The 17,109-nt window shown below is 43.5% G+C and overlaps 1 protein-coding gene across 5 annotated transcripts in view; it reads left to right on the top strand.

The window, feature by feature from the left end:
- The window catches only part of LOC128689429 (mesoderm induction early response protein 1), a 169,369-nt gene that overhangs the window by 115,499 nt on the left and 36,761 nt on the right, over positions 1-17,109 (top strand). For all 5 annotated transcript variants that reach the window (XM_053777723.2, XM_053777721.2, XM_053777724.2 and 2 more), the window contains one exon: positions 689-865. In XM_053777723.2, coding sequence (XP_053633698.1) covers positions 689-865 — 177 coding nt within the window. The remainder of the gene's footprint in view (positions 1-688; positions 866-17,109) is intronic.

Raw genomic sequence — 17,109 nt, 5'->3', positions numbered from 1 at the left:
TGCTACTTCTACTTACACTTAGGTTACACTACACTTGCATGTACAAGCATACACATACACACACACACCCCTCTTGAGTTTATTTCCTCTTATCTCCATGGGGAAGTGGAACAAGATTCTTCCTCTGTAAGCCATGCTTGTTGTAAGAGGTGACTAAAATGCAGGGAGCACGGGGCTAGTAACCCCTTCTCCTGTATACATTACTAAATTTAAAAGGAGAAACTTTCGTTTTTCCTTTTGGGCCACCCCGCCTCGGTGGGATATGGCTGGTGCGTTGAAAGAAAGAAGGATTACCCACATTGCCCCATGTATACCCACACTACCTGAATTTTTTTCCTAGGAGGTATGAGGTAACTAGTGACCCAAACAACACAGCTGAGGCCTAGACTGGAGGCATGCAAATTTGAGGCCTAGAAAATTTGTGCATACTAGTATGTTGGACGTGTAGACATCACTTGTGCACTAGTATGTTGGACACTGTTTATGGGTTAAGTAAAATATCAGACGAGTATTGTGAACTTGTAGGATGTACTAAATCATTCAAACTTATATGAATCTTAAATTAGTAACCATTTTAAAAATTCCAGAGGCTTTTAATAAACCTACCATTTAAGACCCCATTATTTTTTTATGAGTACAGAATTTGTTGGTGTAGGACATTGATTTTTTTTCTGAATTCTTTCAACAGGCTTTATATTTGTTGCTTCAGTGTGGGTATAATGTAGATGAAGCTTTACGTAGACACCGTATGAATCCTACTCCTCTGGCTTCCACAATGACACTGTGGTCTGAGGAGGAATGTAGAAATTTTGAAAATGGGCTAAAAACTTATGGCAAAGATTTTCATCTAATACAACAAAATAAGGTATGTATTTACATATTCTACTTTTTCAATTTAGTTTAGTGTTACTTTGAACAGTATGGAACTTTTTTGGTATACAGTAATTCATTGAAACAGTGCATTATTTGGGATACACAGATAACCCTCTCATAGGAGACAATCCCATGATAATGTCTCAGTTGACTTAGACCATTAACTAGTCGCACAGACAGTAGCAAAGGCAAAGGAGTCATAACTGTACTCTTCTAGTCTTCACAGACACCGTCTTGTTGAAGCCTCCCTTATACATAACATTTCTAGTATGAATCATCTTCAGTAACACTCCACCCTCTGTCCCTCTACACTACTACTACTACTACTACTACTTATTGCCACCTTTGTCACACTTTCACTACTTCTATGACTACTGTCATCACTATTATTACTACTACTACAACAACATTACTACTCCCTCCTCTTGATCTACTACTCTTGTCTCCCACCCCTTCTCATATATATTCTGGCTCCCTTCTCTTCGTGCTTCTGTGTGTGACTAGCTAACCCTTTCAGGGTCTAGACCCCTGATCTGAGAATTGCTCTCAGGGTCCAAGAATTAAAAAAAAAAATTCTTATGAAATGATAGAGAATCTGTTTCCAGAAGTAATGAAATCAAAAGTGCAAAACTTGATGGAATTATGCTCTTGCAAAGTTTGGACTCTCTGTGATATTTACACATCAGAGATTTTGCCCACCTTGAGTCCTATTTGATGCCAATTCCATTGTTCCAGTCAAGCTAACTCTTGGCTATTTTGCTAGTATGCCTTCCATTCTATCAGTTGAGTGCAAGAAACCACCCATTTAACTATTTCAACTACCCTATACAGTAATCAGAAATTGGTAATTTGGCGAATTTCAAACAAGATTAAAAAATTGTTAATTTAAAAATAGGGCTCAGAATAAACAATGTAGACATTCCTGAATAACAATACACAGTACACATTCCTGGCATTAGTTTTCCCCAGACCTCTCTTATATTACACTTGCTTTACTTTTTGAAGTTTTATTCACAAAAAAATAGATTTACTGTTATGTAGACTACTGCATTATTGTAATAATTGTATAAATAATGTAAGTGCATTCATGAATGCTTAGACTGACCAGTTGGACGTGTATTGGATGAGTAACATAATTTGTGTTCTCTGAAATATCGGCAAAAATTTAACATTTTTGCTACTTTAAGCTCAATTTCAAGCAACTTCAAGTCCTGAAACCAATCAAAATCATCTTTATTTCTGTAATATTTCTTCCATTCTATCAAATGATGCCAGAGAATACAACCATAAAAACCATCTGAAAATACACTGCAAGTTGCTATTTTAAACCAAATACACGGTCACAGCTTTTTTCCATCATTCACTGCGTGGGGTAGAATTTTTTTTTATGGTGCACACTCACTGCATAGACCCAATCTCTCATATCTAGGCCCAGATTTATAGCTCACTGCTTATCTGAGTGAGCTGAGCTCATCACATAGTACTACTGCACAGACCCTGAGCTCAAAGCCATAGTACTATGGCACATACCAAAACATCATCATAAGTTTTAGTTTCTTATGCAGTATGCAGGTTATTTGGGTACTATTCTAGTCATGGTATTGTGCTTTTTTTACTCTTTTTCATCAGTATGGGATTGTGATCTTTCTGCTAGCTTCAAAAATCTACATTTTTTTTTTTTTTCTCAACAAGTTGGCCGTCTCCCACCGAGGCAGGGTGACCCAAAAAAGAAAGAAAATCCCCAAAAAGAAAATACTTTCATAATAATTCAACACTTTCACCACACTCACACATTATCACTGCTTTTGCAGAGGTGCTCAGAATACAACAGTTCAGAAGCATATACGTATAAAGATACACAACATATCCCTCCAAACTGCCAATATCCCAAACCCATCCTTTAAAGTGCAGGCATTGTACTTCCCATTTCCAGGACTCAAGTCCGACTATATGAAAATAACCGGTTTCCCTGAATCCCTTCACTAAATATTACCCTGCTCACACTCCAACAGATCGTCAGGTCCCAAGTATCATTTGCCTCCATTCACTCCTATCTAATACGCTCATGCACGCTTGCTAGAAGTCCAAGGCCCTAGCCCACAGAAGCTCCTTTACCCCCTCTTTCCAACCCTTTCGAGGACGACCCCTACCCCTCCTTCCTTCCCCTATAGATTTATATGCTTTCCATGTCATTCTACTTTGATCCATTCTCTCTAAATGACCATACCACCTCAACAACCCCTCTTCTGCCCTCTGACTAATGCTTTTATTAACTCCACACCTTCTCCTAATTTCCACACTCCGAATTTTCTGCATAATATTTACACCACACATTGCCCTTAGACAGGACATCTCCACTGCCTCCAACCGTCTCCTCGCTGCTGCATTTACCACCCAAGCTTCACATCCATATAAGAGTGTTGGTACTACTATACTTTCATACATTCCCTTCTTTGCCTCTGTAGATATCGTTTTTTGACTCCACATATACCTCAACGCACCACTCACCTTTTTTCCCTCATCAATTCTATAATTAACCTCATCCTTCATAAATCCATCCGCCGACACGTCAACTCCCAAGTATCTGTAAACATTCACTTCTTCCATACTCCTCCTCCCCAATTTGATATCAAATTTTTCTTTATCTAAATCATTTGATACCCTCATCACCTTACTCTTTTCTATGTTCACTTTCAACTTTCTACCTTTACACACATTCTCAAACTCATCCACTAACCTTTGCAATTTTTCTTTAGAATCTCCCATAAGCACAGTATCATAAGCAAAAAGTAACTGTGTCAATTCCCATTTTGAATTTGATTCCCAATAATTTAATCCCACCCCTCTCCCGAACACCCTAGCATTTACTTCTTTTACAACCCCATCTATAAATATATTAAACAATCATGGTGACATTACACATCCCTGTCTAAGACCTACTTTTACCGGGAAGTATTCTCCCTCTCTTCTACACACCCTAACCTGAGCCTCACTATCCTCATAAAAACTCTTTACAGCATTTAGTAACTTACCACCTATTCCATATACTTGCAACATCTGCCACATTGCTCCTCTATCCACTCTATCATATGCCTTTTCTAAATCCATAAATGCAATAAAAACTTCCCTACCTTTATCTAAATACTGTTCACATATATGCTTCAATGTAAACACTTGATCTACACATCCCCTACCCACTCTGAAGCCTCCCTGCTCATCCGCAATCCTACATTCTGTCTTACCTCTAATTCTTTCAATTATAACCCTACTGTATACTTTTCCTGGTATACTCAGTAAACTTATTCCTCTATTATTTTTACAATCTCCTTTGTCCCCTTTCCCTTTATATAAAGGGACTATACATGCTCTCCGCCAATCCCTAGGTACCTTCCCCTCTTTCATACATTTATTAAACAAAAGTACCAACCACTCCAACACTATATCCCCCCCTGCTTTTAACATTTCTGTCATGATCCCATCAGTTCCAGCTGCTTTACCCCCTTTCATTCTACGTAATGCCTCACGTACCTCCACCACACTTACATTCTGCTCTTCTTCACTCCTAAAAGATGGTATACCTCCCTGGCCAGTGCATGAAATTACCGCCTCCCTTTCTTCCTTAACATTTAAAAGTTCCTCAAAATATTCTCGCCATCTACCTAATACCTCCCTCTCCCCATCTACTAACTCCCCTACTCTGTTTTTAACTGACAAATCCATACTTTCCCTAGGCTTTCTTAACTTGTTTAACTCACTCCAAAATTTTTTCTTATTTTCATTAAAATTTCTTGACAGTGCCTCTCCCACTCTTTCATCTGCTCTCCTTTTGCACTCTCTCACCACTCTCTTCACCTTTCTTTTACTCTCCATATACTCTGCTCTTCTTATAACACTTCTGCTTTGTAAAAACCTCTCGTAAGCTACCTTTTTCTCTTTTATCACACCCTTTACTTCATCATTCCACCAATCACTCCTCTTTCCTCCTGCCCCCACCCTCCTATAACCACAAACTTCTGCCCCACATTCTAATACTGCATTTTTAAAACCATTCCAACCCTCTTCAACCCCCCCACTACTCATCTTTGCACTAGCCCACCTTTCTGCCAATAGTCGCTTATATCTCGCCCGAACTTCCTTCTCCCTTAGTTTATACACTTTCACCTCCCTCTTACTTGTTGTTGCCACCTTCCTCTTTTCCCATCTACCTCTTACTCTAACTGTAGCTACAACTAAATAATGATCCGATATATCAGTTGCCCCTCTATAAACTTGTACATCCTGGAGCCTACCCATCAACCTTTTATCCACCAATACATAATCTAACAAACTACTTTCATTATGTGCTACATCATCCCTTGTATATTTATTTATCCTCTTTTTCATAAAATATGTATTACTTATTACCAAATTTCTTTCTACACATAACTCAATTAAAGGCTCCCCATTTACATTTACCCCTGGCACCCCAAATTTACCTACTACTACCTCCATAACATTTTTACCCACTTTAGCATTGAAATCCCCAACCACCATTACTCTCACACTTGATTCAAAACTCCCCACGCATTCACTCAACATTTCCCAGAATCTCTCTCTCTCCTCTACACTTCTCTCTTCTCCAGGTGCATACACACTTACTATAACCCACTTTTCACATCCAATCTTTATTTTACTCCACATAATCCTTGAATTTATGCATTTGTAGTCCCTCTTTTCCTGCCATAGCTTATCCTTCAACATTATTGCTACTCCTTCTTTAGCTCTAACTCTATTTGAAACCCGTGACCTAATCCCATTTATTCCTCTCCATTGAAACTCTCCCACCCCCTTCAGCTTTGTTTCACTTAAAGCCAGGACATCCAGTTTCTTCTCATTCATAACATCCACAATCATCTCTTTCTTATCATTTGCACAACATCCACGCACATTCAGACTTCCCACTTTGACAATTTTTTTCTTCTTATTCTTTTTAGTAATCTTTACAGGAAAAGGGGTTACTAGCCCATTGTTCCCGGCATTTTAGTTGACTTGTACAACACGCATGGCTTATGGAGGAAAGATTCTTATTCCACTTCCCCACGGATATAAAAGGAAAAGTAATAAGACCAAGAACTATTAAGATAAAATCAAAGAAAACTCAGATGAGTGTGTATAAATAAACGTGTACATGTATGTGTAGTGTGACCTAAGTGTAAGTATAAAGTAATCTACAAGATAATTTTGTAAGGTATGATTCAAGAATTATCTTTAATAGTAGCCCAGTGGTGAGAGTCATGTCACTCACCACTGGGATCTGGGGTTCAAGAACTGGATGAATTACATACTAAAAAAAAAAAAATTCTCCATGGGGAAGTGGAAGAGAGTTCTTCCTCCGTAAGCCATGTGTGTTGTAAGAGTCGACTAAAATGCCGGGAACAAGAGGCTAGTAACCCCTTCTGTATATATTACTAAATGTAAAAGGAGAAACTTTTGTTTTTCTTTTTGGGCCACCCCGCCTCACTGGGATACGACTGGTGCGTTGGAAGAAAGAAAGAAGTTAAGAAATGCGGTACAGGCATACCACAAATATTCTGGCACCCTTGGTTCCAAAGTGTTGCTTGAATATTGATTTTGCTGGACTACTGGAGGTCACGTAATACAGTGGACCCTCAGGTAACGATTTTAATGCGTTCCAGAGAGTTTGTCCTTAACCCTTTCAGGGTTTCGGCCGTATTAGCACGGCTTACGCGCCAGGGTTTTTGATGTACTAATACGCATAAATTCTAGCGCCTTCAAATCTCAGGGGAAAAGGCTGTTAGGCCTAGATGTGAGAGAATGGGTGTGTGGTTGGTGTGCGCGGTAGAAAAAAATCTGGGACCCAGTGGCGCATTGTGGGAACGCCATTATAGTAGACCTTGTTCACCATGACTCACGGTAAGAAGCTCCTCACTCCTCGGTGAATTGGGAGACTTTTGTTCCCCAGTGACAGTTCTAATACAGATGGAAGTGCCAGTGAAGATGAGTTTCAAGGTTTTGGTGAGGTTGTGACCGAAACTAATGACCATAATATCGGTAATAGCGAGGAAAACCCAGACGACCCTCAGCCTTCCACCTCTGCCGCTGGGCCGTCTTGTTCACATTCAGTTGTACAAGAATCAAAGAGGAAACTCCTATTTTCCCAAATCCCGGACTCATATGTGAGCATTGGTGGTGATAGTGAATATGAACTACAAGCTCTTGAAACCAGTTCCAGTAGTGATAGTGAAGTGGAATATTCTCCAGTGAAGCGTCAGTATATACGACGATATATGCACTCTGGTAGTGTGCCATATGCTATTCCAAGGAGAAGGAGTACATCTAGGAGTACATCCCGTGGCTGTACAAGAGGAACAGACAGTGAAAATGACGATGATAGTGTTGCAATTGGGATGGAAAATCTGCATTGTGGTGGTAGTGGTGGTGCCGGCCTTGAGGCACCAGCAGTGGGCCATGCTGCCACCCACGCTGCCACCAACACTGCCACCCACGCTGCCACCCACGCTGCCACCAACGCTGCCACCCACGCTGCCACCCATGCCGCTGCCTCAGCTGACCTACAACAAAGGCCACCATCCCCCACCCACCCACCACACCAGCCTCCACAACCACAACCTCCACAACCACCAACTCCACAACCACCAACTCCACAACCACCAACTCCACAACCACAACCACCTGTCAGTGTCCAGTACCCACCAGCAGACCACACCTGGGATTGGCAGGAAGCTGTCAATTTTGTTCCAAATCCCCACCAGTTTGATGAAAGCCAAAGTGGAATACGGCCATGTTGTACACTGGGAAACAATGCCAGTGAACTGGAATGTTTTGAGTTATTCTTTGACGAATTCCTGATGGAAATTATTGTCAGGGAAAGCAACAGATACTACGAGTACACCATGGCAAACACAATACTTTCACCAAAATCACGTCTACACCAGTGGAAGGAGACAACTGTGGCTGAGATGTATCTTTTCTTTGCCACAATAATGCTTATGCCACATGTGTATAAGCACAGTGTGAAATCATACTGGTCAACAGACTGCCTGATTGCAACCCCAGGTTTCAGTGATATAATGGGAGTGAATCAGTTTGTGCTACTATTATGTATGCTTCACTTCTCAGACAAAACCAAGCCTGACAGAAACGACAGGTTATATAAGATTAGGAATATGTTTGTCTATCTGAAAGATAAATTCAATATGTATTTTTATCCCTTCAGGAAGCTTGTAATTGACGAGTCTTTGATTCTGTTCAAAGGAAGACTCTCTTTCAAGCAGTACATACCAAGCAAGAGGAAACGCTTTGGTATAAAGTTGTTTGTGCTTTGTGATTGTTAAAGTGGTCTAGTATTGGATATTATTGTGTACACTGGAAGTTATACATTGCAAAATATCAGGAAGTTATTGGGCATCTCTGGTGATGTGGTTAGAACAGTGATAGAACCATACCTTGGTAAGGGGCATATATTATATACTGATAACTGGTACACAAGCCCCCTCACACAGTGATTTTTTGCGAGTGAGCATGACAGATGTGTGTGGCACAGTGCGTTCAAATCGTAAACGTATGCCCAGGTTTGACGCTGGCACTCGTAGAGGTGAAGTGCAGGTGTTTGCTGCCAATGACATCATGACATTTCGGTGGCATGACAAATGAGATGTCACACTGTTGTCATCAGTTCACCCTAATGAAATGGCAGACATTGGCAGGCAGCATGGAGAATGCAATGAACCCATTCTAAAACCTGCAGCTGTGATTGATTACACCCTCAATATGCGTTCAGTGGACAAATGTGACGTGCAGATTGGGTTTGCTGATTGTGTTCACAAGAATTATAAGTGGTACATAAAACTCTTTTTCCATCTTCTGGACATTTCCATGCTCAATGCTTATAATATGTGTAAGATGAAGACCAGAAACAAACCACCATATGGCAAGTTCTGTTTGTCTTTCATAAGACAAATAGTATTCAAGTACCAAGGAACAACACCTGCAATAGATCGCCCACTAAATTATCAACAACTACCTGCTTGTCTGAAGCATGGTGATCACTTCCTAGTAAAACTGCCTGCTGCTGCTTTCAAGAAAAAGGCTCAGAAGAGGTGTTACGTCTGTGCACATACAAAAAAACGCCCACGACAACGCAGAGACACTCGTTTTGTGTGTGAGGAGTGTAAAACACCACAGTGCATGACACCATGTTTCAAAGACTTCCACAGGCTGCAGAACTTCTAGAAACATTCCCTGTGACTGTATATGTGTATACAAAATATAGAAAAATAGTAATAACATTTTATATCTTTTGTGTGTGTAAACAACAATTATAAACAATGTAAGGACAATATAAGAATATTAGCAGTTTGGAGGGATGTTATGTATCTTTATACGTATATGCTTCTAAACTGTTGTGTTCCGAGCACCTCTGCAAAAACAGTGATTGTGTGTGAGTGAGGTGAAAGTGTTGAATGATGAAAGTATTTTCTTTTTGGGGATTTTCTTTCTTTTTGGGTCACCCTGCCTCGGTGGGAGACGGCCGACTTGTTGAAAAAAAAAAATAAGGACAACAGTGTTTGTGCAGTTATTGTGCAGTAAATAAAGAGAAAAAACTTATAAAATAGTGCTCATATTGGTCTCACAGGGCATAAAAGTTACTTGGAAAAAAAACAATTAAAAAACAATAGAAAACAGTGCCTAAAAAAAGAAAATAAAGTAATACCGGGTGACGGCAGTCGGCGATGTTTCCAAATAGGGGGCATTTTCTGTCAACCTCACGCCTCCATAGCTCAGTAAGTATTGATGGTAAAAAAATTTTGTTTAGCCTGTAATGTTTAGAAAAAAAACTATCTTTTCATAAGAAAAGTAAATTTTTTTTTTTTTTTTTTTAAATTTTGGCAACCCTGAGAACAAGTCTCTGAGAGGGCCTGGCAACCCCAAAAGGGTTAACCGATTTTATCGTTAGCTGAATTAATTTTCCCCATAAGAAATAATGGAAATCCAATTAATCCATTCCAGACACCCAAACATATTAAAAACAGAAGTTTCGCATGAAATATACATTTTCCTACACAGAAAACAATGATACATGAAGATTAAATATTACATGAAGAATAAATGACATTATTATTGAAGATTTATTGATGATTGATGAGCAGGGGGAGGGGAGTTGATGGAGGTGTATTATTGTTTGGAGGGGGAATCCCCTTCCGTAAGGACTTTAGGTAGCAAGTCCTTTTCCTGGGTTACTTCCCTTTGTTTTTTAATGCTACTGGGAACAACTTGACAGTCACTGGACCTCAGTCGCACCAAAAATTTGTCCATAGCGGTCTGTTTCTGGCGTTCTTTTAAGATTTCCTTAAAATAGGACACAACATTGACATTGTAAAAGTCACCAGCATGGCTTGCAATAGCTGTATCAGGGTAATGTTCGTCCATAAAGACTTGCACCTTTGTCCACATTGTACAAATGTCCGTAATCGTTGAAGAAGGCAACTTCCTCCATTTCTCTCTCTCTCTCTCCCCTCCTCTGAAGCAATTAACTCAGCTGTGGTCTCTTGCTGTTGCAGATGCTCTTGCAGCTCATCAGTGGTTAGCTCTTCATCATCATCCTCCACCAACTCTTCCACATCCTCGCCACTAACCTCCAACCCCATGGACTTTCCCAACGACAATAGATTACACAACTGGTATAGGCTCCTCAGGGTTAGCCCCAAACCCTTCAAAATCCCTCTCTTGTACACATTTTGACGACAATTTTTTCCAAGCAGAGTTCAAAGTCCTGCAAGTCACTCCCTCCGAAGCCTTACCTATAATGTTTATGCAATTGAGGATACTGAAGTGATCTTTCCAAAACTCTCTTAGGGTCAGTTCAGTGTCTGAGGTCACTTCAAAGCACTTATGAAACATTTCTTTGGTGTACAGTTTTTTTTTTGAAGTTTGAAATGACCTGCTGGTCCATGGGCTGGAGGAGAGGAGTGGTATTAGGAGGCAAGAATTTCACTTTGATAAAACTCATCTCCCCCAAAATTCACTCCGGCAAGTCTGAAGGATGAGCAGGAGCATTGTCTAATACCAGGAGGCACTTAAGGTCCAATTTATTTTCCAGGAGGTAATTTTCACAGTGGGGCCGAACACATGATAAAACCAGTCAGAAAATGTTCCTAGTGACCCATGCCTTACTGTTTGCCCTCCACATCACACAAATTAGCCTTGACGACATTGCTTTTCCTGAACACTCAGGGAGTTTCAGAATGATACACGATTGCTTCACTTTGCAATCCCCATTATCATTACTACACAACATGAACGTTAACCTGTCTTTCATAGGCTTGTGTCCTGGCAGTGCTTTTTCCTCCTGTGTAATGTAGGTCGTGTTTGGCATTTTCTTCCAAAACAGGCCTAGGACTTTGGGTAGTTTCAAATTTAGGTTGGATAAGTACATGAGTGGGAGGGGTTGGATTTGAGTGGGACTTTCACATCAGAGCTTATTTCTTGGGTAGCATTGAAAATCGGGTTGGGCAAATGTTTTGTTAGTGGGATAAATTGTAAAGGACCTGCCTAGTATGGGCCAACAGGCCTCCTGCAGTGTTCCTCCTTTCTTATGTTCTTATGGTTGCAATCCTTCAGCCTCTTATGTACCCCTGGAATTCCTGCACATATTTTTCAGCTGCTTTTTGGTCCAAACTGGCAGCCTCACCATGCCTTACCACACTGTGTATGCCACTACGAATCTTAACTCTCTCAAACCAACCTTTGCTGGCCTTAAATTCAATAACATCACCACTAGTTGCAGGCCTTTGTTTAACTAAATCGTCATGCAACTGCCTTGCCTTTTCACATATGATCGCTTGAGAGATGCTATCTCCTAATATCTGTTTTTCGTTTATCCACACCAGTAACAGTCTCTCAACATCTTCGAAAAGATACTTGCACCTTTCGCAACAACAGCTTCCTTGATTGCCTTTTTTGTTGGCCAAGATAGCTATGGTTGATTGGGGTTTGTTGTACAACCTGGCCAGCTCGGAGACATGCACTCCACTTTCATACTTTGCTATTGTCTCCTTCATTTTGATTGTAATTCTCACCCTTTTTACCACAGGGTTGGCACTAGAAGCTTTCTTTGGGCCCATGTTGGCTTATTTAGCAGTTACTAGTACTAAAAACACTGGAATAATACAAAATGTACCGAATGTATGCATGGGAGTGACCGCACTGGCTTGTAAACATTGGCACATTAACTGAAGGTAGGGCAGCTAAGGTGCGCTCAGGCCAGACGGGACACATGGACGCGTTCGGGACGAATGATGTAAGTTGAGTTTTTCTTCATAGGTCGGGGAAAAATTTTTAAGCTGAAACGCTTCGTAAGCCAATTTTATCATTAGATGATGCCTTCATTAGTTGAGGGTCCACTGTACTTTCATACATTCCCTTTTTTTCCTCCATAGATAACGTTTTTCGTCTCCACATATACCTCAACGCACCACTCACGTATTTTCCTTCATCAATTCTATGATTAACCTCATCCTTCATAAATCCATCTGCTGACACGTCAACTCCCAAATATCTGAAAACATTCACTTCTTCCGTACTCCTCCTCTCCAATTTGATATCCAACTTTTCTTTATCTAAATCATTTGATACTCTCATCACCTTACTCTTTTCTATGTTCATTTTCAGCTTTCTACCTTTACACACACACCCACACTCATCCACTAACCTTTGCAATTTTTCTTTAGAATCTCCCATAAGCACAGTATTATCAGCAAAAAGTAACTGTGTCACTTCCCATTTTGTATTTGATTCCCCATAATTTAATCCCACCCCTCTCCCCAACACCCTAGCATTTACTCCTTTTACAACCCCATCTATAAATATATTAAAGAACCATGGTAACATTATGCATCCCTGTCTAAGACCTACTTTTACCGGGAAGTAGTCTCCCTCTCTTCTTCTTTTTCTTCTGTTGGGTTTCAGGGCCATTGACAGCATACGTCGTACCGAGCCCAGCCGTCCAGTGCTAGGAGAGGGGACCTCGACCAAAGTGGAAGAATGGTTTGACTAGTAGCTGCGTATTATATGTCCCTGATACGCCCTGAAGTCAGCAGGAAGGAGCAGATACAGGCCAATATCTCCCGACGGTCCAGAAGACGAAACCCCCTCCCCGTTGAGAAAAAGAAGCAGAGTGAAAGTGTGCACCCCAAGCTTGTGCAAGGCCGCACAGAAAGTAGTCCGTGTAGAATGGTAACGTGGGCACCACAGCAGGAAGTGTTCCATCATCTCAGGCTGTGAGGGACACCTTGGGCAGTACGGAGAGTCCGTCATCTGAAGGCGGTACAGATGAGCCGCTAGTCGCGAGTGCCTGACTTGAAGGCGAGTCAGTGCAACATCCACCGAGTGGTTGGGATGGTGAGCCCAAGGGCAGGGGTCATTAAAAGATCAGACAGAGCCCAATGCCAAGGAAGAGAGGGAGTGTGCCAGGCCCTTCTGCCACTGATGATGGATTCCCTTCCAAAGCCCTTGTGAAATCACCGTGGCCCAGGGTAAGAGGGGTAATAGTAGGAAGTGTGTGCGTGAGGGAGGCCGCTCGATCCGCCACTTCATTGCCCCAGATTCCAACATGGGCGGGTACCCACTGAAGGGAGATGCTCCAACCTAGGCTCTGAAAGAAGTGCAGAAGGAGAGATTGCGTCCAATGAACGAGGACATGTAGTGACCGTGGACGGGCAGTGCACAAAAGTGCCAGGGAGGATTGGGAATCAGAGAACTAATGGCTGTGGGGGAATGTGATCTAGGACAAAAGCCAGAGCCTGGTGAATGGCGAAGAGCTTCCCTGCCAGAACAGAATGAGCAGGGCCTAACCGTCAGGTTTGACACAGGGAGAGATTAGCAAAGAAGGCTGCAGAGGATGTGGAAGGAGGGGAGATCCGTGCCGAGCCATCCGTGTAGATGGAGAATGAAGGACCATATGTAACAGAGCGAAACTCTTCAAAGAGAAATGCAACTAACTGAGGGGGTTCCTTGTTCCTGTAATGCCAATCCAGGTGAATGTACCGCATCAGGTCCAGCCGGGGGGGACCAGAGAGTGGAGAGGGGAGGGAGTCATCACAAGCGCGGGAAGTGTAAGGCAGGTCAGGGAACACTGGGCCCTGGCCACAAAGGAAGGCTAAACCAAACGTAGGGGGACAGAGGCTGTCTCCCACATCTGTGGAGAGAGGCGGCAGGGGTGAGTACAAGGCAGAGAGGCCATATGATGGAGCCGTAAACAGTTCCTCGCTATTCTCACCGATGAGAGAGGGACTATCTCTGACTCTGCCTCCAAGGCTGCAATGGGGGTGGAGGGGAATGCCCCCAGCATACTATGGATGACTGAATTCTGGAGAACGTCTAAGTGATGAAGAGAGGAGGAAGAGGCTGAGCCATACACCTCACTCGCATAAGTGAGCTTGCTGCGAACCATAGCTGTATAGAACCTAAAGAGAAGGTCTCGATCCGCCCCCCACTTGGTACCAGAGATCCGGCGCATAAGTGCAGTGCAACATGCACACGAGAGGTGGAGGGTCGCTATGTGTTTCTTCCCTGTCAAGAATGGTGCATATAAGGTGACTCTCAACCAACGATGAGAGGAGACCAAAGGGATTGGCATCTGATTCAATGAGACTGATGGAAGAGTGGGGAGTCGGTGTCTAGTAAAGCATAAGAGCTTGGACTTAGAGTCACTAACCTCCAAACCCCAGGTGGCAGCCCATGATGTTATGCGTTGCAGGGCACGCTGAAGTGTTTCCTGCGCTGTCAGCAAAGTCAGGGCACTGCACATACGGGCCACATTATCTGCATATACCAGGGTACGCACTCCCTGGATGAAAGGGAAATCCAACAGTAAGACAGAGAAAAGGAGTGAGCTAAGAATAGATCCCTGGGGCACTCCCCAGTATACAGGACGGGGTGAGGACAATGCGCCACCCACTGCAACACGAAAGGTCCTCCCTTGCAAAAAGTTGTGCATCCAGCAGAGGGGAGCTCCTGTCAGCCCCATGCTGGCCAGTTTAAAAACAATTGCCGTGTGTGACGCAGAATCAAATGCTCTGCGCAGATCCAAAAATGCAGCCAAGAGGAGCTCCTGGCACTCAAATGAAGTGTGCATGAGCTGTGTAAATTGAAGCAAAGGGTCGAGGGTGGATTGACCTTCTCGGAAGCCACTCTGGTTATCAGGCAGGAGGCCATGTTCCTCAGTCCACCATGAGAGATGGGTAGCCACCAGTCATTCCAGCACCTTACCCAAGCAGGGCATTAAAGCATTGGGCCGGTAAGAGCCCGGTTGGGTATCATCCTTGCCCGGCTTTAGAATCGGAACCAGGAGAGAGCGCTTCCACACATCAGGGAAGACACCCGTAGACCAGCTGGCATTGAAAATCTCCAGCATAGCATCCGTACAAGAGAGAGGTAGGTGTATTATGAATGAATAAGGTAAGTTATCCTCCCCTGGAGAAGAGCGGGAAGAAAGTTGGGAAAGTGCCCGCTGCAGTTTGTGGGAGCTAAAGGCAGTGAAACTTGGGTACGGCAGGTGGCAAAGGGCCCCATTTGATCACCTTAGAGGGTAGAGGAGGAGGACGAGCAAACATAGGACCAAAGAAATTTGCAAATGACTCAGCCTTGTCCCGGGGTAAGAATGGAGCCGCTCCTTCCCCCAACAGGGGAAAGTACTTACAGAATGTGATCCCAACATAGAGTGGAAAAAACCCCATGCCTGACTGGCAGAGGTGCAAAAGAAAGAGAAGAACAGAATAAAGCCCAAGATGCATGTTTTGCTTGGAGGAGGGTTCGCCGACAAAGTGTGTCTGCCCTTCGGTAAGCCAGCTGCTGAGTCCGAAAAGGTTGGCGCTGCCATTATGCCCACGCTGTCTGACACGCCTTCACTGCTCAGAGGCACTCATCATTCCACCATGGAACCCGGGGGTGTGAACGGGAGAAGCTACTGGAGAGACAGAATGAACGCAAGCCCGCCTCAAGCATGGCCCCTTGAAGAGACGCGACAGCCTCATCCAGCAAGGAGTCCTGAGGCAGGTTATAATCAGAGAGGACCCGATTATAGTTTGTCGAACTGGCCTGGGTGGTTTTCCACCGTGAACGAACTGCCGTCACTGGCACTGCTAAGGCTCCATTTGTAGAAGTAAGGACTGGAAGGTGATCACTTCCCATGAAGGGACCTATAGTAACAGCAGCTGTAGTAAAATGCCCACACCCAAGAATGAGGTCCAGGGTAGAAACTCACCCAGTATAAGGATCCACTCTAGTCTCCAAACCTGGTGGTGTGAGCAACGAAGGGCGAGATGTGAGGAGGGTTTGGAACAGGGCCCTACCTGTGGGATTCACCGATCCCAAAGAAATGAATGGCTCCCAAAACTGGTGCCTAGCGTTAAAGTCTCCTATCACAAGTGTAGAACCACGGAGTTGCCCAAAGTAGTAGGTAAATTCACTTTGTGTAACCGACCTGCCCGGATTATATATCAGGAGTATGTTGTACCACTGAGTGCCCAAGGTAACTCTCACAGCCAGAGTTGCCAACACTCCACTCTCATAGGCTTGGAGAGAGAGGGTCGTACTCTGGAGCTGGTTGCGTACAAGAAGAGCTAGGCCACCACCACTCCCTGCGAGGCGATCCCTACGGTAAACAGTAAAACCAGGCATCTGAAGAGAATGTCGAGGACATAACCATATCTCAGAGAGACCCACCACCAGTGGCTGTACCTCAGCCAGATACCGCTGAAGGTCCAGAAGCTTCCCCAGTACGGAACGTGCATTCCAAAGAAGAAAAACAGAGGAGTGAGAATGATTCATGTGTTTGAACTAAGTAGCCCAGTAAGGTGAGGGAGAACCGACAGACATGCAGTCACTAGAGGCACCCTGGAGGTAGGAATGTAGCACCTCCTCCACCAGATGGAGAACAGGATGAAGGAATAAAGCCCAGGCAGGTGAGAGTGAAAAGCCGGGACCTTCAGACACAAAGGGTCTTGGAATAGGGACAGGCCGAGGCTGGGGTTGAGGAGAAATGGGGGGGGGGAGTCGGCTGCAAGGTGGGAGACTCCGGGTCGGGTAAGATGTCCACCAGAACTGGGTGGGGTACCGAGCATCGAGTCAATTTGGAAACTGCACCACCTCGACCGGAGGATGTGCGTTGCGAACGAGGAGGGGCATTGGCAATAACTTCCGCAATGGAAGCTGGGT

Source organism: Cherax quadricarinatus, chromosome 18 (assembly GCF_038502225.1).
Source record: "Cherax quadricarinatus isolate ZL_2023a chromosome 18, ASM3850222v1, whole genome shotgun sequence".
Classification (NCBI taxonomy): domain Eukaryota; kingdom Metazoa; phylum Arthropoda; class Malacostraca; order Decapoda; family Parastacidae; genus Cherax; species Cherax quadricarinatus.
The sequence above is the reverse complement of the archived record's forward strand: the minus strand, read 5'-3'. Positions and strand labels throughout refer to the sequence as shown.